Below are 27,638 nucleotides of genomic sequence, written 5' to 3' on the forward strand. Positions count from 1 at the left end.
TTTATGTAGGTAATAGTCAAGATTCTTTTTTAACCTTTTCTTTGTTTTTATTTACCTTTTGTTCATTTACATAAATCCATGTTTACCAGCCTATTTATTTGGACCAAGCGATCAAGTTGAAAGATTCTTTTTTTAAAAATCGTGAAAGCTTAAGTTTAAATTAATCAATGTAAAAAAAAGGTTGTATTTTTTGTTGTTGTTGTTGTTTTTAAGTGCCCGCTTATGTGTGTAGGTTTTAGGCTCCTGCACTACTAAAGGCAGCACAGTGTTTTCATTTTATCCCTTCACGTGTTCATTTACTGGATGTCACAGATGTGTGTGTGAAGCACCAAAATATGGCGCTATCATTTTCACCCAATCGGCTGCTCGTTTGTAACAGGTTTCAGCTGGCGTCACGGCCGTGGCGGGAACGCGCATTAGGAAAGGAAGGAGGTTGAGAGGCATCGTGATCGCGCTTATCATGTTTGGCTGCTAAGTTCCTCCGGTGTGGAGGCCGATCATTATGGGGGATCCAGGACCCCGAGACGGGATGGACCCTGACCGACCGACAGCTGCGAAGAATTCACTGAGGCGGTTCATACCGGGATAAAAATATTTTGTTGTGAGCAATCATAAACAAGCAGTCAGTGAGCTGCAGAGGAGGCGGTGTTTGCTGGGATTCAATCAGAGCCACCGTTGCGGCTGGTAGGTTAACGAGGAGAGGGGGACGTGAGGAAATTGGGAAGGCAGCACTTTTTAAACACCACGGGATCCGAAGAGCGACGATAATGGATGAATTGTTGATTAGAAGCCGGCCCGGTCAGCCCAACACAGTCGGAGCAGGGTGGGTTTATCCGGTGTGAAATCAGTCGGCTGTAATCTGTTGGCCTCTCCTCCGCCGGGCGGCGATGTCCGCGTTCTGCCTAGACCTGCAGACGTCTGCCGTGGTTTCAGCACCACTGGAGCTGGACAGCGACTGCATGGAGTCCCGGGGTAGCCCCACCGCTCAGGAGCCCGGCGGCTTTCAGGGTCATCCGCTGCGGCACGCCGGTTCCGGAGGCCTCGGGATGGCCTTGGAGGAGGAACTGGCCATGCTTACCGGGGAGCGGGGAGGTGAGGAGCAGCTGTCAGACCCAGACACGCCTGCGGTGGGGCATAACGCAGACTTGCTGTCGCTCTTTCGCCAAAAGGAAAAAGACTTGGTTTTAGCTGCTAAACTCGGCAAAGCGTTGCTGGAGAGAAACCAAGACTTGACCAAGCAATATGAGAAAATGCACAAAGATCTCAACGAGAAATTGGAGGTAATCTAAAGAAAGTACGCCTGACAAGTTTTAATTCAAGTATCGTTTTGGTTTGTGTCAAGTTTAGGCCTTGTTTGGAAACAAACTCAGCAACAAATGCTGCCTGCAGACTTGCAAGTTATGTGCTCCAAGCCTAGTTATAGTATACAGTGTAGATAGGCATGCTGCTCAGTCCAGTCTATGGCTAGAGTGACCAGCACAGCATTCACTATAAACTCATCATGTTTACAACGAAGGCTTCACAGCTGATCTTTTGTTCTTGTTGTTTTCCAAATGTTTCGAACAACCAGGCACATGGGCCGAGAAAAAACAAATCACATGAAAAAACACAGGGACTAATCCTGGCCTAGTGTATCTGCTGTACATCTGTTCATCCCTTTGATCCATATTTATCCTCAGAGAAGCTGAGCCCTAACATCTCCTTATTATTGATGTTGTTTCATTTTTTTTGGCAGTGCTTGATGTTGTTTTGTTTTGAGTCTATGTGATACCTCTTTTTTGTGATTGCTTGATCCTAGGACCATAACAGCTGGCAGCTGCTGGTGGTGCAATGCACATCTGTCCACTGCTAACTGCAGAAAAAAGAAGCATCTTATTATCTGAACTGTCACTCCAATAGCTAGGGTCATATCTGTTCAGTGGATTCAACTGGTGTTTCCAGTCTCAACTTTTTTTTGTTTGCTTTTTAACCACCAATACTCTAATGTGTTTGCCCAAGACAGATTTACTTTCTCAGTCCATAGAACCACCAGTATTTGTCATTGTCAAACCCCCAATAGTCTTTTTTGGTACTTGTGTTTAAAGTTAAGGGTTTTAAACATGATGACCTCTTCTTCTTGTCAACATAATGCAGCACCTGGAGCAAGAGAAGCATGAGCTGCGACGGCGTCTGGAAAGCCGGGAGGGGGAATGGGAAGGCCGGGTGGCCGAGCTGGAGACGGATGTCCAGCAGCTGCAGGGCGAGCTGGAGCGACAGCAAGTCCAGCTGAAAGAAGCTGACAGGGACAAGACCAAGGCCATCAGCGAGCTCTCAGAACAGAACCACAGACTGCTGGAGCAACTCAGTAGGGTGAGGAATGCTTCAGCCTGTGTGCTTGTGTGCATGTTTGTGCTTCAAATGTGTTGCTTCAGGCTCCCTGGGCCACCCTCAAGGAAGATTTAGTCTGGGCTTTGACTCATCAAATCACATGGTCTTAAAGCCGCTGTAAATGCCCTTCCACCCCACCTAGAAGCACGACTCACAGAAATGCCAGTATGTGCATCTGTGTATCTGAATAAGTGTTTCTCTCTGGCCTGGCTTCAGGGCCAGTGAGGCCACAACTCAGTTTGCCTGGCTGGTATGACATAAGGTGCTCAGCCAAGTGAGGATTCATCACCCCTCAGGGTGGATCTATCTTTATTCAGCCCATCTCTCTCTGACTTCACCTGAATTATGCTAACTCATCAATATAAAAGTGTAGCTTCCAGGTCTTAAGCGGAATAATTTAGAACGATTGGACTGCACACTTATGCAATAGCACTCTGCATATTGACAGGTAATTTGAGTGCAGTTATTATGACTGGCACAGTAGAAAAGGTCTCATAGCAGATCTCCTGACAGACACATTACAGTAGATGAGCACGCAGATGTATAATATAGCAGCGATCGGGGTCACCATGAAAGCTTCAGGCTCTATCCTTGTTGGATATACTGGAAACACATTAGGTTAAACTGAGTCTGACAGCAGGTGGAGACTGACAGAAGTGAGAATGCTAATGTTTGTAGCCAGAGCTGATTAAGCCTTCCTAAGGAGCTCAGTACAACACCTCAATCTGTTCAATCAACATCAAAACAAGCAGCCTCTATTCAGACCGAGTGCACACTTAATTGCTCTATTAGAGTGTCCTTTTATTCACACTGTTCACCTCTGTGATAATTGCACCGCCACTTAATAAACAACGGTTTAATATTATTTATGTTCTGCTTGGTGGTTAAAGGTCATCGTATTTAATAACTGATGTCATAGGAATGCTGTGCTTTCACAGACCAGAATGCTGCTTGTGTTTGTGGCTAGATTTGGTGGCTTGTGGTGTGCCCTGTTCCTTTGCACATGAAATTTGATTGCCCCCTCCCAGAATTGAATTGTCATATCAGTGTAACCGTTGGTGGAGATCATGGGGGGACGGTGGAGGCCAGATCCCCCTTTCTTTGTGTCGTCTACCTTAATGCATTATCTTAAGTATGATATTTAGCAATGTAACAATATGCCCTGAAGTCCTTTTGTGCTAATTATAGCCGATGAACAACTATATATTCTACATGTTGAAAAAATCGACTCCCCCTCATATGCCTAACAGTGGTTTGGTCCACTTTCTGTCTCCTTTATAACTTCTTTGCTTTTTAAAAGTGACCTTTAAACAAAGGACCTGTGAAGCATCATTCGTTTCATAGATCCAGTACCTCGCTGTTGAATCAGTGTCGCTGCCATCACTTCTTACAGGCCAGCTATGTGTTAGAGTTCATGTTTATGGAGGCTGGAAATCTGTCAAGTGGTAGGGTTTTATATTTATTTCAGACAGAATTTTATGATTTTTTTTTTTTTTACTCTTGAAACGCCCCTGATCCTGCTCGTCTCGCACATGAGAGAAACATACAGCACCTGTCAGGCTAGTGTTACAAAATGAAGGCTGTAAACAGAGGCATCATTGTACTGACTGGTGTCATGTAGATTTACAGTGGGTGCTGAAGCTACAATTAAAGGTGCCCCAAGGCCCCTGTACAGAACAACTGACAGGCCTGTACAGGTGCTTCGATAATGCCGTCACTACTGCCTCTGATGACGCTCAGGATTGTGCTTGTTTCCCCTCCTGGGAGAAGATATGATCTGCTCCCAGGCACATGGGAAAGGCCCAGTGCAGTTGATTTTTAACCCACAGTTTTCCCCCTCATCTTCATCAGGTTAAATCGGCTTCCTGAGCTGTTTTGCTCCAACACCATGATCGCATTGCAATCAAAGGGCGATGCTGGACAAGTCAGTTACTGTGGATTGCAGCAAAAGTAGGCACTTAGAATAATTAAACTGGATTTAATTTCACTGAAATCCTGGCATGGGAAACTTTGAAGATATTCCCAGAAGTGGTCTGTGTTATGTTTTGAGGAGGACAGCAGATCTTGTGGTCTCAGGGAAATTCACGAGAACAAATTGACTGCATCGATCCAGATCTCATGATTCAGGGTGCTGGGCAGACAGAGGAAGACCTACTGGTTAGTAAAAATAATGAGGTCAGCCACAGTGCTCCCACCATCTCACTTTCTTCTTTCTTCTTTGCGTCTTTCTTCTTTTTCTTTCTCTTTCTGTCTGGGCTCATTACTAAGCAATGGCCTGTGACTAAGTAATATTAGCTGTTTACATGTCTGGATGAATGGAGGGAATGTAAGGCTACCCCGAGGAAACTGTGCAGTAGTAAAGCCACAGAAGGCCTTTCATTTTCATCTGACCTGTTTCTTGTAATGGTTAAATTTGCTAGTGAAACAGATTCATAATAAAAGTAGATCTATATGTTGTCCTATTAACCCTGTTAAATAAGTTGGCTAAGTGATAACTAGCTTGTCACTGTTGCGTAAGCCATGCCTCCTAAAAATCACAATGAAGCACGTCTACTAATTGTTTTCAATCACGTTGCTGATTACTAAAAAAAAAAAAAAAAAAATTTGGGATGCTGTGCAATCATCATTCATTTTTAATTGAAGACATGCCAGATGTTGCAACTGAGAAATTAGATTATATTTCAAAATTTTTCACTTCATTCTGACATAACGTTTGAAAATAGTTGGGACAGTGACACATTTTCACTGTGTTGCATCACTTGTTTTACTAAGGTACAGTTGGAAAACTGAAAAGTTGGATTTTGGAAACAAATGCAAAAGTCTAGCGTGCAGGTGGGCGGGCACAGCTCACAAACTATTATTTTTGTTTAGTTTTCATTGTGGAGCCATGTGATTGGATGATGTGCACAATGGTTAATGTGTGGATGGCAGATGTCTCTCTAAACCCTGTGTATAATAAACAGCACTTATGGTGTCTTTGCAAACATGCAAGCCACCTGTGACATCGAGCACAGTAACTAATGGACTCTTCTACTGGAATTGATGGTGGGATTTGATCACTGTGCTGGTGACAAGCAAGACAGTTCCTTAATAGGCCTAAATGGGCCTGCGTGTTTTTGGTTTTTTGTAGTGCTTTAAATTGCATTTGTGAGCTGTTACTTTACTTATTGCACTATTTGTTATGATGAGACAGAGTTTTTCCTCAGAAATATACTGTGCAGTATTGTGGTCACTTAATGTCAAAGAGAAAGTTACATGTTACAGCAGGGCTGGTCATCCAGTTCTAAAGGTCTAATAACACACACAGGTTCAGTACATACTTCTTATAAGGAAGCACAGTATGTCTCTTGACTATCAGTAAGCTGCAAACTGTCCTTGTGACTTATCATAGAGCTGAAATTTCCAGTACCATCAGTAGATAGTCAGGTCATAGTATTCCCAAAGCCTCCACCCAAACAGTGAGATCTCACCAAATACCCCCCCCCTCCCGAACAAACAAACAAACAAACAAAAAACAAACAAATAAAAATCCAAGATATAATATTTTCCTAGTCGTCAATGCACTAAATGCGTTATGTTATCAAAATGTCTGAGTTTCTATATTTGATAAGCTATATTTGAACTGGCCATTCTTGTTTACATTTTACATAGCCTTGCACCTTTTCTTGCAAAAGTGTTATACATCACTGCACAAACAAGTGGACCAGACACAACGCCACGGAAAATCCAGCCTTGTCTCTAATTTAATCACAGAGATCAAAATCAGACCTGTTTGCCAATAAAGCATATATATATGGATTTACAAAATGTAGAAGCAACAAAAAAAGTAATAGAGAAATCATTAGCATTAATTATATTTGCAGGTTTATTTTAGCTTTTATTTCTCTGGTGAATCACATTAAGGTCAATTTGTGAATTGATCTCAGCTTTTTTAGAGTTATTTTCTTTAAATGCTAAATATTTCATGATTTATGCTTTTATTTATACATTTGCCCATTAAAAAGTCTGTTTATGTAAAATGGCCAGCTTTTCAGAGGAAGTAAAACCTACAGGCAAATACAAGAAAACAGTGTTGTGCTCTTTTAACAACACAGGGATCAGCTCTTAACAGGCTCTTTTCATTTGGCTCCAGTGAGATGACCTTGACAACCCAGGGCACTTCATAGGAAGTGATGTAAGTCATGGGGTAAGATACGGTCCTGAAGGGATTAGCTATAATCCAAGCTAATAGCCTTGCTATATGCATTAAGTCAGGAACCAAAACAACTTCAATCCATACTCTACTTAATTAATAACAGCAGCAGGTAACGCTGGTATTTGAGCAAAGAAGATCATAAAAATAGTCCCCTCCTTCATGGTTTTCTTCTGTCTGGCCACTATATTTGTGTGTATGTGTTTTGAATGAGTCCAGATCTGACTATTAATGCTATATGTTATTTCAGTGCACTCAGAGAAAATAGGCTGTCATTGATTCAGGAGGTGTGTGCTTGTTTCCGTGGGTCTGGAGTGTCAGGGCAGCCAATCTCATCGGGCTTAATCTGATCAGAGCGAACAAGCAGGAAAAGGGACCTTTCTGTAATTACATTACCACACAGGCTGGGAGAAAGCAGAGGGTGCCCTGACTCTGTCAAAAAAAAGTGTCACGCTTTATGTTTGGGGTCACTTCTACTTCCCTCAACGTTCAGAGTTCACTTATGAAACATGGACTCACCCATGAATGTTGTGTTTGATTCATTTGAGGCTGTACAGGAGGAGTCAGTGCAATTTTTTTCCTCATCACTTGCTTAAATTTACCTGTCAGGTTAGTTCAAACCTTACATTTATAAACTCCAGCCAGTGCTGCTCATCTGTCCATTCGTTTGCTGACACCATATGGAGCAGTTGCTGGAGCACCTATAAGATCTGCTGTCGCACTCACGTATTGTCACGTGGGATTTGTTATGCAACTGTTTAAGACGGAGGGTTCCTCCTTCCATGCAAGGAACGGTGCTCTGAGAAAGAGAATGCGGAAAATACCACAAGTACTGAGACCCCAAGTCGCAGCTCCGCCAATCCCACTTCTCTGCGGTTGCTATGACAACCAGAGTGACATGCAAATTGAAACCCTCTGTGTTGTTACCATGGGAATGTGCTCTACAGAATGGTACAAGGATACAGATAGTTTGATGCCAGCGTGTGTCACCCAAGACCCTTGATGCACCTGAATCGGGTCCCGCACAGAAAGCCCCAAACAGAATCAGCAGCAGTGACTCTCCTCCTCTTCCTCCTGCCACCTTTGGAAAAGCGAATGTCACGTATTTACCGGAAGTGATGTCCAGAGTAAAGAGGCTTTACAGTAACACGTCTCTCTGTTCAGCCCTACTTTGGTGCCCTGGATTCAGTCGCAGCAGTCTGATTTCTTTTCCCCCCAGTTTGTCCTGTCATGTTGATAATACTTGATCTGGAATCTGAGGAGTTTATGCACAGATTAAGTGACTGTTTGGAACTTCACGGTCGATTCTGCGGTTTGCCCAAAACGATTTCAATCTGTCAGCTTGTTGGGCCAGTGGGTCAGATGTCACATTGGCCTGCTTGTCACACTGGCTCCTGCTACCTGCCCCTGTTTTCCACTCAAAGGCAACGGCACTATGTAGTGTTCATCCAGATAAGTACATCTGGGCTTTTTGACTGAACTAAACTGATCAGACTGTCAAGTATTTGTATGTTTTCCTTTTTCCCAGCAAGTTTTTTGGAATGACATATCCCATACCTGCATTTACATTGTTTGAAAAAGGTGTCCTTTTGTGTTATTTCAGAAAACATGACTGTAGTTTGTCAACAGGTTTACAAAGAGTCAACTACATTGACTACCCAACCAACAAACACTTGTTGAACAAAATGTTAAAAGGACAATTATTACAGTCTAATTAATGACAAACTATGACAAAAAATTCTCTAGTTGAAAGAACGTGTAGATTTGAGGTATCACACATAAAGAAACACACACACACCTGAGCAGCCCTGAAATATGAATGAAACCACTCAGTTCAGGAAAGAGAAACAAGTGTTACGAGGGGGAAAAACTCCATGGAAATCACATTTAGCCGACAAAACATCCATGAATCTTTGGTGTTTGGGATATAACTTGGAGTTTTTTATCCCTCTGCTTTCCCAAGTTATATACATCCACCGTTGGTTCTTGTAAAAAGTAAAAAGAAGGTTTCCCACACCATATTTTTTGATTCATAAAAGCTCATTCGGCTCCTTTATTACAGCATGGCACACAAAGCATGCTTGTTTTCAATTCTGTGTTCAAGTACCAGGTGCAAAGCTGACACATGAATAATTAGACCTATAAAAACTAAAGTTATTGCTCAGCCATCACTTAGTCATCACTGCTCTGCCAAGTAGTTCATGCGATTGGTTCAGTTTATCTACTTGTTGGTAGGATTACTCAAAAAGTTAAGAGATGGTGCTTGTTCAGCTTAGAAGTGATTAAACCTTTAGAGTTAGTCGGGACCTGAATCATGTTTGCAAATATATCACAAACTTATCTGGATCCAGAGATTATTCTAGACCATCAGTACCACAATGTTTTCTGAAGGAAAGCTTAACTTTCACTTTTCAACTTATTTTTACTTTTTGCCCTTCTGATGTAAACATTATTGACTTGTTCTAAAAGAATAACATATAGCAACCCCCATTTTCATTATTTAATCCAGGTCATATGCATGCAGGGAAGGATTTGATTGTCCATGAGGCGCTAAGTTCTGTAAATCAGGATTTTTTTTTAGCGCTGTGTGTAAATGACCTTTAAATTTGGTAAATATTTTTTACGATTGTTTGAAAGGCACTTCGGTTTTATTTTGAAATCCATGCTTTTATTTTGAAACAGGAAACTGGCACAAAACCGTTAAAGGGCTGTTAGTAACGTTTCTTTTAGGATATGATAAATAGTGTGCCTTAAAGTGAAAAATATGTACGTTTACTTTGCCAATTAGTACCTGGCTGACAGTGGCACAAGGTTTGTTAATGTTTTCTTTAACGGAATAAGTTACATGCAATCAAAATGTCGTTTAATAGAGTTTATGTTGTTAACCTTGACCTTGACCTTTATGTGTAGTTGTAAGTTAGTGAGGTGATATAATGAATTGAGTGATGTAAATTTGATGTATATGCTATATGTGAGCAGGAGAAATTTGTTTCCTTTGATGTTATGGTATTAATATTGCTGGTTTTGTTTTGCTCCTAGCTCTTACGGTGTCTTCACTGAATGTTTCAATAAAAACATTTCCAATAAAACCTCTGTGAAGCATCAGTATAAGAGACCATCATTCAGCCAGGGATGCTACAGTAAGAGCTTCAGCCTCACGAGTTTCACCTGACTGCCAAAGTCTATGATGAAAGAAGAGGGATTCATTGTGATGGTCTAAATGTGACACTCGCTCAAAATGGAAGCATCTCAGATATTAACTGCAGAAGCAGAAGGCTCAGATCAAATAAAAGACATCTGTCAAGCAAGCAAGGATGAGGAACTTCGCAGATCTGATCGCCCAAGAAATCCCACGGAGAAGATGCTTACATTTCAGAGAGAGGAGGCATACAAAAGGGAGAAGCGGCTCATGCACCTTTATGATCAATGGAAGATCCAGGCACGTAAGGCAAGAAATCAGCTAAAGCTAGACATTCCAGAAAGTGAAATCGCAGCTCTCATTGATATCTTAGAGAAATGCATGAATGATATTACGGACATTTATGTACAAATCAGAGATCACCTCACACCATCCAGTGAAACGAGACGTCGTGTTGATGCATGTGAGGCCGTAACAAAGGACATTATTAAAATTGCATATGAAAGAATATCAGGCATAGACGAAGACTATGATAGTGAAGCAGTCAAAGAACGCCTTCGTGAGCTCCTTAACAGAGACTATGCTCATTCCATATATGGATCCACAGTTTCACCTCCAAGTCAACACACTATAGACTCCATTGTCGCAGTAAAAAGAGCAGATGCTGCAGCAGAATTAGCAGCAAAGGAAGCAGAATATGAGTTGTTATTGGCGGAAGGAAAACAAAAGGAAAGGATCCAGCTCTTAGTAGAGCAACAGAAAAGGGATCTTGAAGCTCAAAAACATGAACTAGAAAGACTAAGGGCTGAAAAGGATATAAGAGCAGCACGAGCAAGATTGTCAATTTACAACCAAGATGTAATGCAGGAGGGCAGCTTGTGCTCTGCTAACAGCAAACTAAGGAACCAGGAACATATGCACCCACATCAAGCTGTGTCTCTGGCTCCAGTTCAGCATCTCATAAGATTTCCAGCTTCACCTCCACAGACAGATGTGTCCCACTTAGCTCAAGCAGTACAAGACAGCATAGCCATGAACAGACTTCCAATGCCAGAGCCACCTGTATTCACCGGCGACCCAATCCAGTTCATTGAATGGAAATCTTCATTCATATCCCTCATAGATAAAAGGAACATATGTTCAGCTGACAAACTGCATTACTTGAGAAGATATGTGGGAGGTCCTGCACGAAAGACACTTGATGGTATCTTTTACAGGGAGGATGATGAAGCGTATAAGGATGCATGGGATCGCCTTAATAGCAGGTACGGTCAACCATTCGTCTTGCAGAGAGCTTTCAGAGAAAAACTAGCTAGCTGGCCAAAGATCCACTCAAAGGATGCAGAACAACTCAGAGCATTCGCCGACTTCCTACATGCATGTCAGCAAGCCATGCCTCATATTAAAGGGCTGGACATTCTGAATGACTGTGAAGAGAATCAAAAGCTGGTCCAAAAGTTACCTGATTGGGCAGCTTCAAGGTGGAACCGCAAGGTGACCCAGTTTATGAAGGACAGACAGGAATTTCCAGCCTTTCAGGACTTTGTCAACTTCATGTCATTAGAAGCAGAGATTGCCTGTAACCCAGTAACTTCCCTCCATGCATTACGTTTATCAGACTTACCTGCAGAGAAACATCATCTGAAAGAAAGGAAAAATAAATCTACTGTTCTCCATACACAGACACTTACAGAGAATGAGAAGAATGTACCATCCAAGACAAGCTTAAAGCCCCCTTGTACATTCTGTCATGATAACAAACACCGCCTACATAGTTGTCCAGAGTTTAAAGGAACGCCTCTGGAAGAGAAAAGAAAGTATGTAAGGGAAAACAAACTCTGCTATGGTTGTCTGAAACCAGGCCATAATGTTAAAGACTGCCGCCACAGACACTTATGTGATATCTGTAAGGGACGACACCCAACTTGCCTTCATGACGACAGATATTCCAACATGAATGCTGTGTTAGCCTCTAATCAGAATACAGACGAAGCAGTTACGACATTGTCTCTCAATACAGAGACTGAGCACACATCTACAACTACATCCATGATTTTGCCAGTCTGGGTTTCCTCTTCCAACAACCCAGGAATAGAAAGGCTTGTCTATGCTCTGCTTGACACCCAGAGTGACACTGTGTTTATTGATGAAGATGTTAGTCGTAGCTTGACAACCAAGACCTATCCTGTAAGGCTAAAGCTAACCACCATGATCGGAAAGGACACAGTAACACACAGTGAAAGAGTCTCAGGTCTCAGAGTGCGTGGCTATACCTCCACAAATCACCTTGAATCTCCTCCTGTCGCCAACATATGCCATAGAGTAACTGTCAAAGAGCTTCCTCCAGTGACGCCATCCGATGCCATTAAAGTACTTGAGTCTGACTTTAAGGACATCAGCAAGGACAGCAGAACAGTGTCTCAAGATGACATCCTCTTCCTCAATATGCTAAAGGAAAGCATTTACATGAACGCCCATGGTCACTATGAGATGCCTCTCCCTTTTAAAGAGAGACCCTACCTTCCCAACAACAAGCAGTTAGCTATCATCCGGCTCAACCATCTCAAACGAAAGCTGCTGAACAACAAGAACTACAAGACTCACTACGTAACGTTTTTGAATGAGGTAATTAAAAACAATGATGCTGAAGAAGTTCTCTGTGAAGAGAAGGAAGGTGAAACATGGTATATTCCACACCACGGAGTTTATCATTCCAAAAAACCAGAGAAGCTCAGAGTGGTTTTTGATTGCTCGGCTAAGTACAAGGGAACTTGCCTAAATGATCATCTCCTGTCGGGCCCAGATTTGACAAATACTCTAACTGGTGTTCTTATCAGATTTCGACAGAACCATGTTGCTCTGATGTGCGACATCGAAAGGATGTTTCATCAGTTTCATGTGCGCGAAGCGGATAGAGACTACCTACGTTTCCTGTGGTGGAAGGATGGGAACTTCAGTGTGGAGCCACAGGAATTCCGTATGAAAGTTCACCTTTTCGGTGCTGCATCTTCACCGGGATGTGCCAACTATGGGTTGAAACATCTCGCTAAGGAGAACGAGAGCCTGTTTCCTCTGGGCTCCCAATTCATTATGAGGGACTTCTATGTGGATGATGGTGTCACAAGCATAGCAGATGTAGATGAGGCTATTCAGCTTGCAAAAGAAGCCCAAAGGCTCTGTGCTATGGGTGGTCTGCGACTACACAAATTTGTGTGTAACAATGCGAAGGTGCTTGAGAGTATAGCACCATCTGAACGTGCCACTGAAGTAAAGGCTCTTGATCTTGCCTTTAGTGATTCATCGCTGGAAAGAGCCTTAGGAATCCACTGGCACATTGAGTCAGACAGTTTCAGGTTTCATGCCCGTTTGAAGGACCAACCAGAAACCAGGCGTGGTATACTATCCACTGTTGCCTCTCTTTATGACCCACTTGGGCTTATTGCTCCTTTCCTGCTAACTGGGAAAAGGGTTCTTCAAGAAATGTGTAGGCATGGTACAGGTTGGGATGACCCACTCATCAGTAAACTGCAACCAGTCTGGAGATCCTGGAAGAGTGATCTGGCAAATTTGGATAAAATCACCATACCCCGATGCTATGTACCAGCTGACTTTGGAAAGGTCACAAAGAGAGAGCTACATCACTTCTCTGATGCAAGCACGTATGGTTATGGCCAGTGCTCATATTTGAGACATGTGAATGGAAATGGAACTGTTCATTGTGCTCTGATTATGGCAAAGTCCAGAGTTGCTCCAATCAAAGCTGTGACCATCCCCAGGTTAGAACTGACTGCTGCTGTTGTATCAGTTGCAGCAAGCAATACTCTAAAGGAAGAACTGGGAATTTCAGAGATTGATGAATACTTCTGGACAGACTCCAAGGTTGTACTGGGGTACATTAACAACGAGTCACGTCGCTTCCACACATTTGTATCAAATAGGATTCAGAAAATACATCTCAGTACAACTCCTCAGCAGTGGCGATATGTTTCTACTGACAAGAATCCTGCAGACCTTGCTTCGAGAGGTTCTAGTGCAAGCAAGCTTCTGACATCAAACTGGTTTACTGGACCCAAGTTCTTATGGGAGAAAGAGGTATCACCAGAGGTAGAGGTAATCCCAGAAATCCCAGTTGGGGACCCTGAAGTTAAAAGGGTTCAAGCACTAAATTTGGAGTCTGCAGAACAAGTGACTCTTCCAGACCGCTTGTCAAAGTTTTCTTCATGGTGTAAGGTCAAACAAGCTGTTGCGCGACTTCTTCGCCGAACCAAGAGTGACAAGTCAACAAGTCACAGCACAGTTCAGGAGCGAGAGGATGCACAGCGCATCATTATAAGAGATTTACAGAAACGAGTGTATCGAGATGAGATCCAGCTACTTAGTAATGGCTTACAACTTTCACGGCAGAGTAAACTGTTTCGATTGGATGCCTTTCTTGACAAAGATGGAATCCTCAAGGTGGGAGGAAGACTGAAAAATGCATCTCTCCCTGCCTCTCAGAAACATCCAATGATCATTCCAAAGGACCACCACATAACGAGGATGATAATAGCTCATCATCATGAACAGGTTAAACACCAAGGAAGGGGTATAACCATCAACGAGATCAGATCAAATGGATACTGGATCCCAGGAATGAACAGAGCTGTTGCATCTTATGTGCATCAGTGTGTCAAATGCAGGAAACTCAGGGGATCAGTGGAAGAGCAACGAATGGCAGACCTGCCATCTGAGCGGGTGGATCCATCTCCACCTTTCACTTATTGCGGAATGGACTGTTTTGGGCCATTTTTTACAAAGCAAGGGCGTAAGGTGAATAAGCGTTATGGTCTGCTTTTCACATGCCTTTGTTGTAGAGCAATTCACATTGAAATGGTGAATGATATGTCAGCAGATGCCTTCATTAATGGCCTCCGATGTTTTGTTTCCATAAGAGGAGCAGTACGACAAATAAGATGTGACCAAGGAAGCAATTTTGTTGGAGCTAAGAATGAAATGTATAATGCGCTGAAACAGATGGATGTCAATCGTCTGACTGCATTCTTGGCTGAGAGGCAGTGCGACTTCATTATGAATGCTCCCCATTCAAGCCATGTTGGAGGTGTCTGGGAGAGACAGATCAGAACAGTAAGAAATGTACTTCGGTCCACTCTTTCACTCTCACCTGGAAGATTAGATGATGCCTGTTTGAGGACATTGTTTTACGAAGCAATGTCTATTGTGAACAGCCGTCCACTCACTGTGGATAACCTGAATGATCCAAATGGTCCAGAACCGCTGACTCCTAATCACCTACTCACTATGAAACCCACTGGAGCCTTACCACCTCCCGGGACGTTCATCAGAGAAGACATGTATGCTCGTAAGAGATGGCGTCATATCCAGTATCTAGCAGAGCAATTCTGGAACCGCTGGAGAAGAGAGTATCTCTCTAATATTGCCACTAGACAACGTTGGCATATTTCTAGAAGGAATCTGAAAGTTGGTGACATAGTCATCGAAAGGATGGATGATCTGCCACGGAACGAGTGGAGATTAGCCAGAGTTGAAGAAACAGTCGCTGATAAAGATGGGCTTGTGAGGAAAGTTAAGATTCGTCTTGGGGACCAGAAAATGAAAAGGGAGGGTCAATGTTCTGGCAAGCCATCCATTGTTGAACGGCCCATTCAGAAACTGATCTTGCTTTTAGAGGCTGTCTAAGACAACGACCATACCCTTTATTGTATGAAGACTTGTGGACATTACCTGCAGGCTCATGCATGGATAATTCTTTGTTTTCGTTATGTAAAAGGCCTTGTGGTTAAGGTCATTCGTTTTTAAAAATCATTCGTGTTATGGTTCTCCCTTTTGTTAAAACACTCATGATTTGGTGGGAGTGTAAATGACCTTTAAATTTGGTAAATATTTTTTACGATTGTTTGAAAGGCACTTCGGTTTTATTTTGAAATCCATGCTTTTATTTTGAAACAGGAAACTGGCACAAAACCGTTAAAGGGCTGTTAGTAACGTTTCTTTTAGGATATGATAAATAGTGTGCCTTAAAGTGAAAAATATGTACGTTTACTTTGCCAATTAGTACCTGGCTGACAGTGGCACAAGGTTTGTTAATGTTTTCTTTAACGGAATAAGTTACATGCAATCAAAATGTCGTTTAATAGAGTTTATGTTGTTAACCTTGACCTTGACCTTTATGTGTAGTTGTAAGTTAGTGAGGTGATATAATGAATTGAGTGATGTAAATTTGATGTATATGCTATATGTGAGCAGGAGAAATTTGTTTCCTTTGATGTTATGGTATTAATATTGCTGGTTTTGTTTTGCTCCTAGCTCTTACGGTGTCTTCACTGAATGTTTCAATAAAAACATTTCCAATAAAACCTCTGTGAAGCATCAGTATAAGAGACCATCATTCAGCCAGGGATGCTACACTGTGTGCTTTTGGAATTCATGATGGATTGAAGTGGATGATAAACTGATTTATTTAAAGGTAAATAGGCCTTTGCAGGTAAGCAGTAGAAACATGAGTAGTCATGGTGCTTACACTGTGTTGTTAGGTGTTGTTCAGAGTGGAGCCTCAGAAATGGTCATAATGGCAGCCTGTCCTTAGAGACTTTCCCAAAGAACACTGACACCACAAACAGTGCTGCTTTACAAACAGAAGTGAACTAAAATGGCCTGATGCATGTACAGCCCAGCTGTTGAGCCCTTTCATCTCTCTGTGAGCGCCTCAAAAAGCTGCAGCAGCGTGTAGTGCCATCTAGAGGCTTTTATTGATATCGATGCAATAAGTCATCCTCACTTTCATTCAACACTCGGTGATTAAAAGACAACAAAAATAAGGAAATATAAACTGACTTCCTGCTTCTAGTTTTTCTTTTGTTAGTCCATTTACTCAATTTTCAGTATCTCCTGAGAGAGATAAAGTATGCTTTTTAGGATTTTGCTGTTGCCATGGCAGTGATGATAATGCAAAATGTAGCTTCCTGAGTGCAGCTTTATGCTAATGATGCACAGCCTGGCTCTGTGTGGTCTGATCCCACCTGTCCAATAAGCTCTAGTGATGCACTAAGGCTGCTGCTGCTGCTTCACTGGATTGCACAAATAGCGAGCAGATCATTTCTGTTGTTTGAGGCTTTTAGCAAGGGCCATGACTTGTGGGTGAATTTGTGCTTTTAGAGAACCAGCTATTAAATGCACCATTTACCAAAACAGACTGGGGAGGGCTGATTTACAGCACGTCAGTGTCACTAACACAGTGTGAGTGCAATCTGAACAGCAATGTGTTTGAGTGTCTGCATGTGTTAGCCTCCAATGAGTCACCATGGGGGAGAAAAGACAAAAGAGTTGCAGTGCCAGTATTCTAATTTAAGTTATCAAGTTCTGCAACACGTTAACATTGATTTTTAATGCCAGTATTACCACGAACAACGCTTACATGAGCAACATTTTACAGTGCTAAATTGTATTCTTTCAAACTAAAAGCAGGCCTCTTTTAAGCTCAGTTTCTGTCCTTCCCTTTCTGTCTTTGTCCAGGCTGCAGAGGTGGAGAGGCAGCTGTCCACTCAGGTCCATTCATTACGGGATGACTTCAGGGAGAAGAGTGTGTCCACACGCCAGCACATGACACGACTAGAGACTCTACAGGCTGAGGTCAGCCTTGTGTGCATCCCGTCTACTGTATACATAACTTCATAACAAGTACAGTTGATTGAACATGCACAAAGTGAGAAAACTCCCCCTAAAGCTGACTAGAACTTCTAACAGGAACATTTATCTTAGGTACTTAAGAGTTAAAAAATCATGGTGCCTATAGTAGAAGCAATTTAAGTCATTTCTAAGAACTGTAGGGTGGCGTCAGAACTCAAGGGAAGTTAAAGCAAGACTGTACAATTTTTTGAATAAGCTGGTCTGTTCAGATACTTCATTTTGTCCACAACCATGTAGTACACTGTTTTTGACAGGCCCAAGTCAAGTAAGGCAAGTTATACACTTACCAGAAATGTTGGATTTTGCATTTACATTTAAAACGCGTTATGCCAGTCACCACTTATCTAAAAAAAAATTTATACTGAAGATGGCGCTTTAATACGCACCAGCGCCAAACTGTGCCACATGCATGTCACATTAACATCAGTGGTTGATTTAAAAAGGAAAGAAAATCCGCATGGCTAGGCTAAGATTGCTAATCTAGACAGCTAAACTAAAATAGCTAATCTAGCTAAAATAGCTAAATAGCTAGTGTGGACATTGCCCTTGGATGCTGACGATATTCTGCTGGCTGGAAACTATCGCAAACATACACGCAGCTATTTAAATATTTCATATTTTCACTATTTCTTTACTTACAGTGCACTGCATGAAGTCATTCTTGTCAGAGATACACTCACAGGGCACTTCATTAGGTACAACTTGCTAGTTCCCTTTTGATTCAGAGCTGCTTCAATTCTTTGTGGCACAGATTCAAAATGATGCTGGGACCATTCCTCAGAGAATTTGGTCCATATTGACATCATAGTTGCAGCAGGTTTCTCAACTGCACGTTCATAATGAAAATCCTGTTCCACTGCAATCCCAATTTACTCTATTGGATTGTGATTTGGTGACAGCAAAGGTCATTTAAGTACAGCCAACCAATTTGAGATCATTTGAGTTTTGTGACATACTCTGACCTTTAATGGATGGACGTGGTCAGGAACAATACTCAAGCTTTGGCATATAATTAATACTCCATGTGTAATAGGAGTAATTCATAAAAGGGGCTAAAATGTGCCAAGAAAATATCCCCACACCATTAAACCACCAATACCAGCCTGACCTGCTGATTCATGACAGGATGGATCCATACCTTCATGTTATTTACTCTAAATTCCAACCCTACCATCCGAACGTTGCAGCAGAAATCAGGACTCATCAGACAACACTTTTCCAGTCTTGTCCAATTTTGGTGAGCCAGTGTGAATTGTAGCCTCACTTTCCTATTTTTAGTTAACAAAAGAGATACCTGGTGTGGTCTTCTGTTGCTGTAACTCATCTGCTTCAAGGTTTGACAAGCTGTAAGTCAGCGATGCCCTCATCCTTCCCTTAGCCTCAGCCTAAAGCAGCTTTCCACTGACATGGGATATCAGCAAGAAATTGCTCATTTATTGGGATTTTCCCAGTAGGGTTTTTGAAATATTTAGACCATGTAGACCAGGGAGTGTATATAAGAAAACAGCCTCTAAAGTGAAACCACTGCATGTCTCACCTGAGGCTTTACCTAGGGCTTTGTTATGAGTTACAGCACAGTCTATGGTCCATCTTTTATTTAGTTAGTATAGCAAGTTCAAACATTTAAGTGGGAGACTCGAGATGCATCATTAGTTTTAATTGTAATCGATCGCGAGGTAGGTAAGTATAAATGTTGCTGTTTATCTGACATCCGGTCCCCTCACTTTGCTTGCCTAATGATGATAACTTTAAAGAGTCAGTATGCCATTATCTTGCAATTACCACCTGTAGCCACAGTGTCCACTTGTTCAATAAAAGTCACAGTCATGCTTTAAAGTCTCCACTAATGATAAAAAGAAAAAGAAAAGTCTTTCTTCCCTTAATAAATTATTTTTTTCTCAGGGGATGATCATCACTTTGAACTCGAGGCACTTGTGTGATTTCTTTCCTTTCTTCTTTATCTTTTTCGCCTTTCTCACCATTTCCCATTCCCCTCACCCTCCTTCCTTCTTGGTTGGAGCAGCAAGGGCTAGAAGTGAGTGGTTCCCCTGCACCGTCTCTCAGCCTGACTGCATGCTGCATGTGACACACTGTAAAACAGCAGGAACAGCGAAGGCGCTGATATTTGTTTTGATTTTTGCAATTGCCTGTCATGTGTCTTGATGATGGGGCAAAGTGCCGACTCTTTTCACCTTTATAGTATGTAATATGTTATGTGTGCAGCATTTTTGCCGATCCCTGTTTCCGAGGCCAAGCTTGGATACTTTTTTTTTTGTTTTTATCAGAGCATGAGCTGTGTTGTGATGTCAGTTGTGCCATATCTGAATGGATATGTCCTCTACGTCAGTGCTGTAAGAGTTCAGGTTGTTCCGCAGCTTCTCTTCAAAGCCAGGGAGAAAACACCCAGACTGCAGAGCTTGTGCTATAATTGGGAGAAAAGGCTCCTGCTCTATATTTAGAGATACTGCAATGTCTGGGTGCTCCCCCTATTCCAATGCTTTGCCTTTATATGACATGTTCTTGATGACTAATGGCTTTTTGGCCTATTAGGGTGAAAGCAGAGACTACCCAAAATATCCAGAACCTGATCACGTAGATGCACATGTGCCAGTAAAAACAACTGTTCTGCATGAAAGCTCCCTGTGCTGCGAAGTAGGTTATCAGATGTAGGTCAGAAGCAGGAGGGATAAAAAATGAGCAGAGCTGATGTTTGTTTAATGGGCAAAGCTGCTCAGGCAGCTGCAAGGGAAGACAATTCATGAAGTCTATCTTGTGTCTTCAATATAAGGCCATTACACAGGCACGGTAAGCAGTACACTGCTAGGAAACTTTGTGTAGATGCTAAAGCATCACCAAAACATTCCTGAAGACGAGGGTGGCGACCAATGCAGACACCCGTGCTAGGCAACGAACATTCTTTAGGCCAGTGGGAGTGCTTTTAATCTTGTGTAAGAGCCCAGCTTCCCTCACAGGCAGGGAAAAAACAATATGCAGCCTTTAATCAGGTCCATAGCTGCCCATTTGTTTGCGATCGACCAGGAAATCTGAGCAATCCTTGGATTCTAAATGTAACGCCTGCTTCCCACAGCGCAGGGTCTAACTGTCACTGTTTGAAATGCTAGATTAAGATGCTGTCAGAACGGAAGATGGAGTCGGAGCACCGAGTGCACGCCATGCTCGAGGAGAACGAGTTGCTGCAGAATACTGTGGATGAGCTCCGGGAGAGGACGCTGGTGCTGGAGAAGCAGTGTCACGAGAAGGACCTCCAGGTACGGACACATAAATGAAGCTTCGGGGAATAATTGCTACCTTAGTAGATAGTGTACATTATTCCTATTATCATTATTACAAATGATTAGAGTGGTTTTAGATTATTTTACTTTCCCTTATTTTCATTCATATCTAGCTATTACAGTAGTGGTATTGTATATACACTATTACATCAGTGTATAAACAAGTAATCCCTGTGAGTTTTTATGTGCATAGCCAACCCGAAAAAAGTTACTTAAAAGAAGGAGAAAGGGAGGTAAAACTTGTTTCAGACAGTGGAGGCGCTGATGAACTCCACTAAGGTTCAGTATTGCATAAATAACAATGATTTTGAACTATCTATCATCCAGAGCTACTCTAATATAGCCCAAGTATAAACATATAGAGTTGGAAATGAGATGAATGCCACTGTTAAGTCTTAGTTAACTCCTTTCTCGTGTCCAGTTGCGGCAGAGCCAGCTGGAGCTGCTGGAGGTTCAGGTGTCCCACAGGCAGCTGGCCGCTAGGTTGGAGGAGCTGACGGAGGAGCACAGCCTCCAAACTCTTACCCCCCATCCTTCCAGCCTGCTGTGTGAGATAGAGCAAAGTATGGAGCAGGAGGAGCAGGAGCAGGAGAGGGAGCAGGTAGCGATGTTTATGACTGCCTGATCGTATCCACAGTCAGTTTGTTTAAACTCGCTGTGAGCATCAGGAGTGTTGGTGACTAATAATCTAAACTATCTTGTCTTGTTGATCAATCAGCTACGTCTTCAGCTATGGGAGGCCTACTGTGAAGTTCGCTCACTTTGCTCTCATCTGCGGGGAAACGATGTCACGGATTCAGCGCTGTCCACTGACTCCTCCATGGACGAGTCCTCTGAGACTTCCTCAGCCAAGGATGTGCCTACTGGGAGCCTCCACACCAGCTTGCTAGAGCTACGGAGGCTCACTCAGAATCTGCTGGATGGCAATGAGTCTACGGTAATGAGCAACACGCTGGCAGTCAGCATTGTTGCTGTTAGACTAATATTAGGTGTTACCTGAAAAAGTGAGATAATGACTAATTTTGGACTACTAGTAATTTTTGGCGATTGAATTATTTCAAAAGAAGAACTATTTATGTAGTACTGTACACAGCAATACAGCAGCTTATTTTCTGTGTGACAAAAGTCTTGAGCCACTGCTTGTTCTCATCAATAGTTCTCCAGGCTTTTCAGAGGAATACTTCTTTTGTTTGCTAAGCCACCTAACACTGACCTGTGAATCATTCAAGCATAAGAAAGGTACACAAGGAAGGAACAACAGACAAAGAAATCCATTTTAAATTTTATCTTTAGGCCCTTTGGTGCTAGCAGTCTGTCACAGAAACATTTGTTATAACTATTAGATGAAACTTGGCACTTGGTGTGCAGTGTGTCCTAAAAAAATCTGAGGAAACTAGATAAGTGGAAGTGGTGGGCCTAAGCCAGCTGTGTCCAACTCCAGGCCTCAAGGGCCGGTGTCCTGCAGGTTTTAGATAGCACCCTGGGTCAACACACCTGAATCAAATGATTAGTTCATTACCAGGAGAACTTCAAAACATGTTGAGGAGGTAATTTAGCCATTTAAATCAGCTGTGTTGGATCAAGGACACATCTAAAACCTGCAGGACACCGGGCCTTGAGGCCTGGAGTTGGACACCCCTGGCCTAAGCTATCTGCAGAAGTTGGGCAGTATCCCAGAGTCACATCCTTCAGAAACAGGAAAGACCTGACACAGGACCTGAGAAGCCCCATCAGAAATGGTCTCAGTTGAAGGGTAGCTGTCAGGAAGCCATACTTAGGGACGGGAAACAGTCTTATGGAGTCATGAATCTAAATTTGAAGTATTTGGTTCAAATTATCATCAGTATGTATGGAGGAGGCCAGGAGACAGGTACACTGAATGTCTACAGACTTTCCCACTACTCTGTTTTTATGTTAAACAGGCAATGCTCACCTCACTTTGTCTTTACAATATGTAATGCATATTTTTAGCATTAAAGAAATCATCGTCACTTTACACATGAGTTCCTTTCTCATAAAGCCGATACTGTCCACGGTAAGTCTTTGTTGTAACGTGTGTGCTTTGTGTGCAAAGGGCTCACGGCGTAGTGATGAGGAGGCTCTGGAGGAGCAGGTGAGGAAACTGGGAGAAGAGTTGCGGGAAGTCAGAGAGCTGTATGAGACGGAGCAGGACAAAACACGCGGCAATGAAGAGGAGCTGCTGCAGCTGCACAACCAGGTAAAACAACCATGTGTGTGCATCATGTATGTGCATGTCAGTCAGAGATTTAGATAATAAATGTAGCTGAAGTCAAGATCCTTTCCTGTCTTTCTGGGGTAATAACGCTGCATTAAGGAGTTTCTCATGTCTAACACTGTGATGACGTATTGCAGCAGATGTAGTCCTCACCCTGTCGCGCATCAGTTTGAATTTGATGCATGCTTTTTCTAATGTGGGACATTGCTTCAACCTTGTTCAACCTTCTCTCTGCCAGGACAGCTCACGCTCTCCTGTGGGTTTAAAATGCCGTCTTGCATGATTTAAATGACACAAGCTGCTCACGCACTCCATCCTCTGCCGAACTAGGTCAAACAAATATCTCGCCCATGAGCACCATGTTGTCTAACTTTGCCATTAAACCGTGCACCCTGAATACATGGCCTCAATCTCACAGGGATGTTTCATTCGCATTCACTCTGCATGATCCACAGGTGGCGCTGCTCTCTGTAGAGATGCGCTCTCTCCGAGAAGAGAACGAGCGAATGAGGACAATGGCTGATGTTCGAGAACCCAGCGAGCAGCTCCAGAGTGCGATCAGAGACCGAGACGATGCCATAGCTAAGTAAGACTGCGCGATTTCACAACTAGCTTAGTCCTTTATCACTACTTCAACAGGTGTATGCACGGGTTTAGTAAGTTCATTTTGCTGTTGAAAAGATTACAAGTTTTATCTTTTTACTGTATTTACATTAAATTTATGCCTCAGTTCATCAAGCAGTGCGACAGCGCTTGAATTTTTTTCAAGTTATAATATAATGAAATATTTTCAGCCATCATTTCAGATCTTAATCATATGTTTGATAACTGAATTATCAAGTCTGTTAATCCCTAACCCTAAACCTTATTATTCTAGAGTCTAGATAGATGGAAAAAACAGTTCTAGAGCAGCTGTCCCCAACCCCCGGGCCACAGATCGGTACCGGTCCGTGAGTCGTTTGGTACCGGGCCGCGAGAGTTGAGGCTCAGGTGTGAAATTTATGGTTTTCAGGGTTTTTAATCTTCTTTTTTTTTAATCGTTAACTCAGTTTTCCTGGGTCTTTTCCATGTATTATAAATAAATCTTCTTTTTTTTTTTTTATACCTACTGGTGCCGTGTTTTTGTTTTTTTTCCCACGACACCTTAAAGGCAGGTCTGTGAAAATATTGTTGGACATAAACCGGCCCGTGGCGCAAAAAATGTTGGGGACCGCTGTTCTAGACCATAATGTCATGATCTAGAACTGTGACATACATGCTGACAAAGTGCTCTTATCCATCTAAAATCTGCTGCTTGTGCAAGTACAAATTGATACAGCATATATTCAACATAACTGTGAGGTTTGCTGCAAGAAGTCAACTTATTCTGTCACTGAGTAATGACTGATTTGTGTGGCAAAGTGCCAGAGCTGACTTTGTGCATGGCCTTCATTCATATTGTTGTGTGTGTGTGTGTCTGTGTGTGTGTCTTGCAGGAAGAAAGCAGTAGAAATGGAGCTGGCCAAATGTAAAATAGACATCATGTCTCTGAACAGCCAGCTGTTGGACGCCATCCAGCAGAAGCTCAATTTGTCGCAGCAGCTGGAGGCTTGGCAGGTGGGTCAAAGGCTATATTCAGCATTTTTTTTTTTTTTTTGGAACAGCTCATTTTAAAAACATAAGTTACGTAAATGCCAACGCAATAAAAGATGAAGTGCGACTAAATTAGGTTTGGACAACTTTAAATACACTTATACATGAATAAAATGCATCTAGCTGCTAGAACAGTTTGTCCTTCCCCCCTGTTTTCGCTGTAGCTTGTGTCAGTCTGTTACCTTAAAGCCACTCACAGCATCTGTGTATTCAAACTGAGCTACTCACTTTACTGCGGAGGGAGAGTGTCAGTTTCTCGTCTGTGATGGACAAAAGTAAAGGAACATTACAGTGCTGTGTAAAAGTCTTGAGCCAATATTTATTTATTTTTTGCTTCTAAGGAGCCAGAATTTCTGGTAATTTTTTAAAGTGGTCTCAAGGAAAAGTTCTCCAGGATTTCTGAGTCTTTTAAAGGTTTTAACACTCAGCCATGAAACAGTCAAGCATAAAAAAAAAAGCACCTTACTCAAGGGAGGAACCAGTGATATCTTCAAATAACAGACAACCTGGTGAAGACTGAATTTTAAATGTTATCTTTAGGAACTTTGCAACTTGCAGTCTGTTGCAACCCTCCTTTAAACTTCAGGCTATCAGAAAGTCATGTCCTTAAGATATCAGAAAAACATCCAGCAAAGACCTGACACAGAACCTGAGGGATCCGGCATCTGGCCCTTCAGTTGAGTCATCTACTGTTTGATGAAGTGTTGTATGGGTGGAGGGTGGCTGTCAAGAAACCATTCTTACAGAAGGGAAACAGGGAGAAAAGACTCTGGTAAATTACACAAGAACTGGACTGAAAATAAGTGGCAACAGGTCTTATTGAGTGATGAATCCAAATTTGAAATTTTTGGTCCAATTCATTATCAATAGACAACTTAAAGAAATTGGAAGATTTAGATTTTGTGTGACATTTTGAACAGTTCAAGTTGTGTTGAAGAATAAAGTCAGTGATAACAAATATTGACTTTCAAGATTGTGTTTCAATAAATTTCTACCCCCACCCACAAGGGGTGACTCAACACTTTTACACAGTACTGTATTAGACTTTTTGCTTGAACATATTGTGTGTGTGTGTGTGTGTGCGTGTGTGTGTGTGTGTGTGTGTGTGTGTGTGTGTGTTCCCTCCCCATCCCCTTTATCTGTAACAAGCTGCTCTTTCCTCTCTCTCCTCCCTACCCACAGTTTGCCTCCTCAGGGCTCTTTACTGTTTGGCTCTTGTGGTTTCTGATCTAGTGGCCTTTCTCAGCTTCTGTACCACCCCTTCTCCCCTGTGGTACCCACCCCCCCTCCTGCCTTAGAGGTGAGCCCGGGCAGTGCCATCTCGCCGTTTTACCTCGCACCAACTAAACCAGCCACCGCTGAGCCATTCCATGCCAAGAGAAATGCCCATTTCAGCTCTTTTTTTCCCTCCCCATCTGAAACCATTAGCCAGCACAGAGAACCATCTAAACCCACCACCTCCTCTCTTACCACCTGTTTGTGTCCTCTCTGCTTTCACTTGCATATGCCGGTCCACTGGTCAGCTTACCTGTTGAGAGAACACCCCTTTCAGAAGTGCAGATCACTTCATCAATTCACATATTTGAATTGTGTATGGTTATATTTATGCTACTGTATGTCGGTGACATTAGCGGATAAATTATATTATGGTTGTTGTTTTTTCCAGGTACCGAGTGTAAGTCTCAGTCTGACATCACAATTGGTTCCCACTTTATTAAACAGCTTGTTACTGCCCTCTGGTGGCTTTATACCTCAACAACAACAACAACAACCAAGAATGAATCTGGCATCAGATTCAAAGTGTTTGGTGCAGTTCAGAACAGTGGACTCTTACACAATGTGCCAAAATTATGCTTGTTTTATTCTTTTTTTTTTTTCAATCCTTTACTTTGTTTAGTGAATTACTGAATAATTTTAAACTCCCATGCCTCTCAAAAATGATTTAAATAATGTATTCTGAGGGGAAACTATAATAATACAATAGAATAATCCTTTAATTGTCCCACAAGGGGAACTTTGGTTGTATCAGCAGCAAAACAAAAAACACACATATACAAAAAAGAACAGGACACAGAACAGAAACATCTACCACAGGTGAAAGGTAATGGTGGTGTTTCTATAATTACTATCCAACAGGTAACTTGTTCAGTGGGTCCAATGTTTCCAGAAGTGCTTGTAACATCTCACCGCACGCCCTCTCCGCATGACCTTTCCTTCTTGTCATTCACTCATTTACCTTTCTGCTTTTAGGATGATATGCACAGAGTGATTGACCAGCAGCTGATGGACAAGCACCAGGACGAGTGGCGCGCAGCCCCTACATCTCTGTCGGGGTCGTCCGTAACCCACAGGGGTCAGTCCTCAAGAAGAGCTCAGCGTATCTCCGACCGGGACAAGAGACTTTTCTCTTTTTTCAAAAAGAACTGAACCCTATCATGCTGGCCCTGAGCACAGCCGACAGACGCAGACGGACGAGGTGCAGGACAAGGAGGGTAGTGACATCACAATACAGGGGGTAAAAACACAGCCAAAGACAGGCAGTGGCACATGCACACTGAGGTTTTTTTATTTTATTTGGGGGGTGGGGGTGGGGGGTGTCATTTTGCACTTTATCTGTCCCATTATTATTCCCCTAGTGATTAATTGGTGACTGCTGACAGTGAGTGAAATGTTGAGAACTTCCCCAGAGGCTTTGGCTTAAGGCCCCTCAAATAGAAAGCTATTGATCTTACAGAGCATGAACAGGGTCATCAAATGTACCTCCAGAAGGGGAGGTTTCCTTGTAGTGCCTAAAACTATCTCTACTACCCCACTGCCAACTCTGTAGAGAAAGAAGACTATTTATTAACTCTTACTGTATGCATCCCAGTTAGCAGGCCAAGGAGTCTGGGGAAAGACGGGCAGATACGTGGGACCAAGCAGGATCACGAAGAAAAGATGAGGATAGTTGGAGAAAGCTATAAGTCTATAATACTATAAGACATGACAGAATATGATTGCTATCCTCTAGGTACAGAGCAACAATGCTCCAGTCAGCCCATGTGATCTCTCAGGTTTATTCATTTGTTCAGGGGA

General features: G+C 42.4%; 2 protein-coding genes across 5 annotated transcripts; both read left to right on the forward strand.

Annotated features, from left to right (window-relative positions):
* The first annotated feature begins 443 nt into the window (after positions 1 to 443).
* bicdl1 (BICD family like cargo adaptor 1) lies at positions 444 to 27,137 on the forward strand. Of its 3 annotated transcripts, none has more exons than XR_014894601.1 (11): positions 444 to 1,280; positions 2,134 to 2,349; positions 17,229 to 17,345; positions 20,525 to 20,671; positions 21,117 to 21,296; positions 21,414 to 21,632; positions 22,770 to 22,913; positions 23,387 to 23,517; positions 24,407 to 24,527; positions 25,746 to 25,863; positions 26,814 to 26,951. XR_014894601.1 is itself a non-coding variant. In XM_085293530.1 (11 exons), the coding sequence occupies exons 1-11, from the start codon at positions 888 to 890 to the stop codon at positions 26,988 to 26,990; spliced, it is 1,899 nt and encodes a 632-aa protein (XP_085149656.1). In that variant the 5' UTR covers positions 444 to 887; the 3' UTR covers positions 26,991 to 27,137. The 3 variants fall into 3 exon arrangements, 2 of the variants coding, with proteins under 2 accessions (XP_085149656.1, XP_085149655.1); XM_085293530.1 differs by having other exon boundaries at positions 25,810 to 25,863; positions 26,814 to 27,137; XM_085293529.1 differs by lacking the exon at positions 25,746 to 25,863 and having other exon boundaries at positions 26,814 to 27,137.
* On the forward strand, positions 5,883 to 16,177 carry LOC146562031 (uncharacterized). Of its 2 annotated transcripts, none has more exons than XR_014894600.1 (2): positions 5,883 to 15,794; positions 16,023 to 16,177. XR_014894600.1 is itself a non-coding variant. In XM_085293528.1 (2 exons), exon 2 carries the CDS (start codon positions 9,798 to 9,800, stop codon positions 15,393 to 15,395), a length of 5,598 nt encoding a protein of 1,865 aa, XP_085149654.1. In that variant the 5' UTR covers positions 5,883 to 9,370; positions 9,599 to 9,797; the 3' UTR covers positions 15,396 to 16,177. The 2 variants fall into 2 exon arrangements, 1 of the variants encoding a protein (XP_085149654.1); XM_085293528.1 differs by having other exon boundaries at positions 5,883 to 9,370; positions 9,599 to 16,177.
* Positions 27,138 to 27,638: the final 501 nt, after the last annotated feature.

The sequence above is a fragment of the Mchenga conophoros genome, linkage group LG12 (genome assembly GCF_057382185.1).
Source record: "Mchenga conophoros isolate Kocher_MC1m ecotype Shallow Benthic linkage group LG12, M_conophoros_male_GT1.1, whole genome shotgun sequence".
Taxonomy (NCBI): domain Eukaryota; kingdom Metazoa; phylum Chordata; class Actinopteri; order Cichliformes; family Cichlidae; genus Mchenga; species Mchenga conophoros.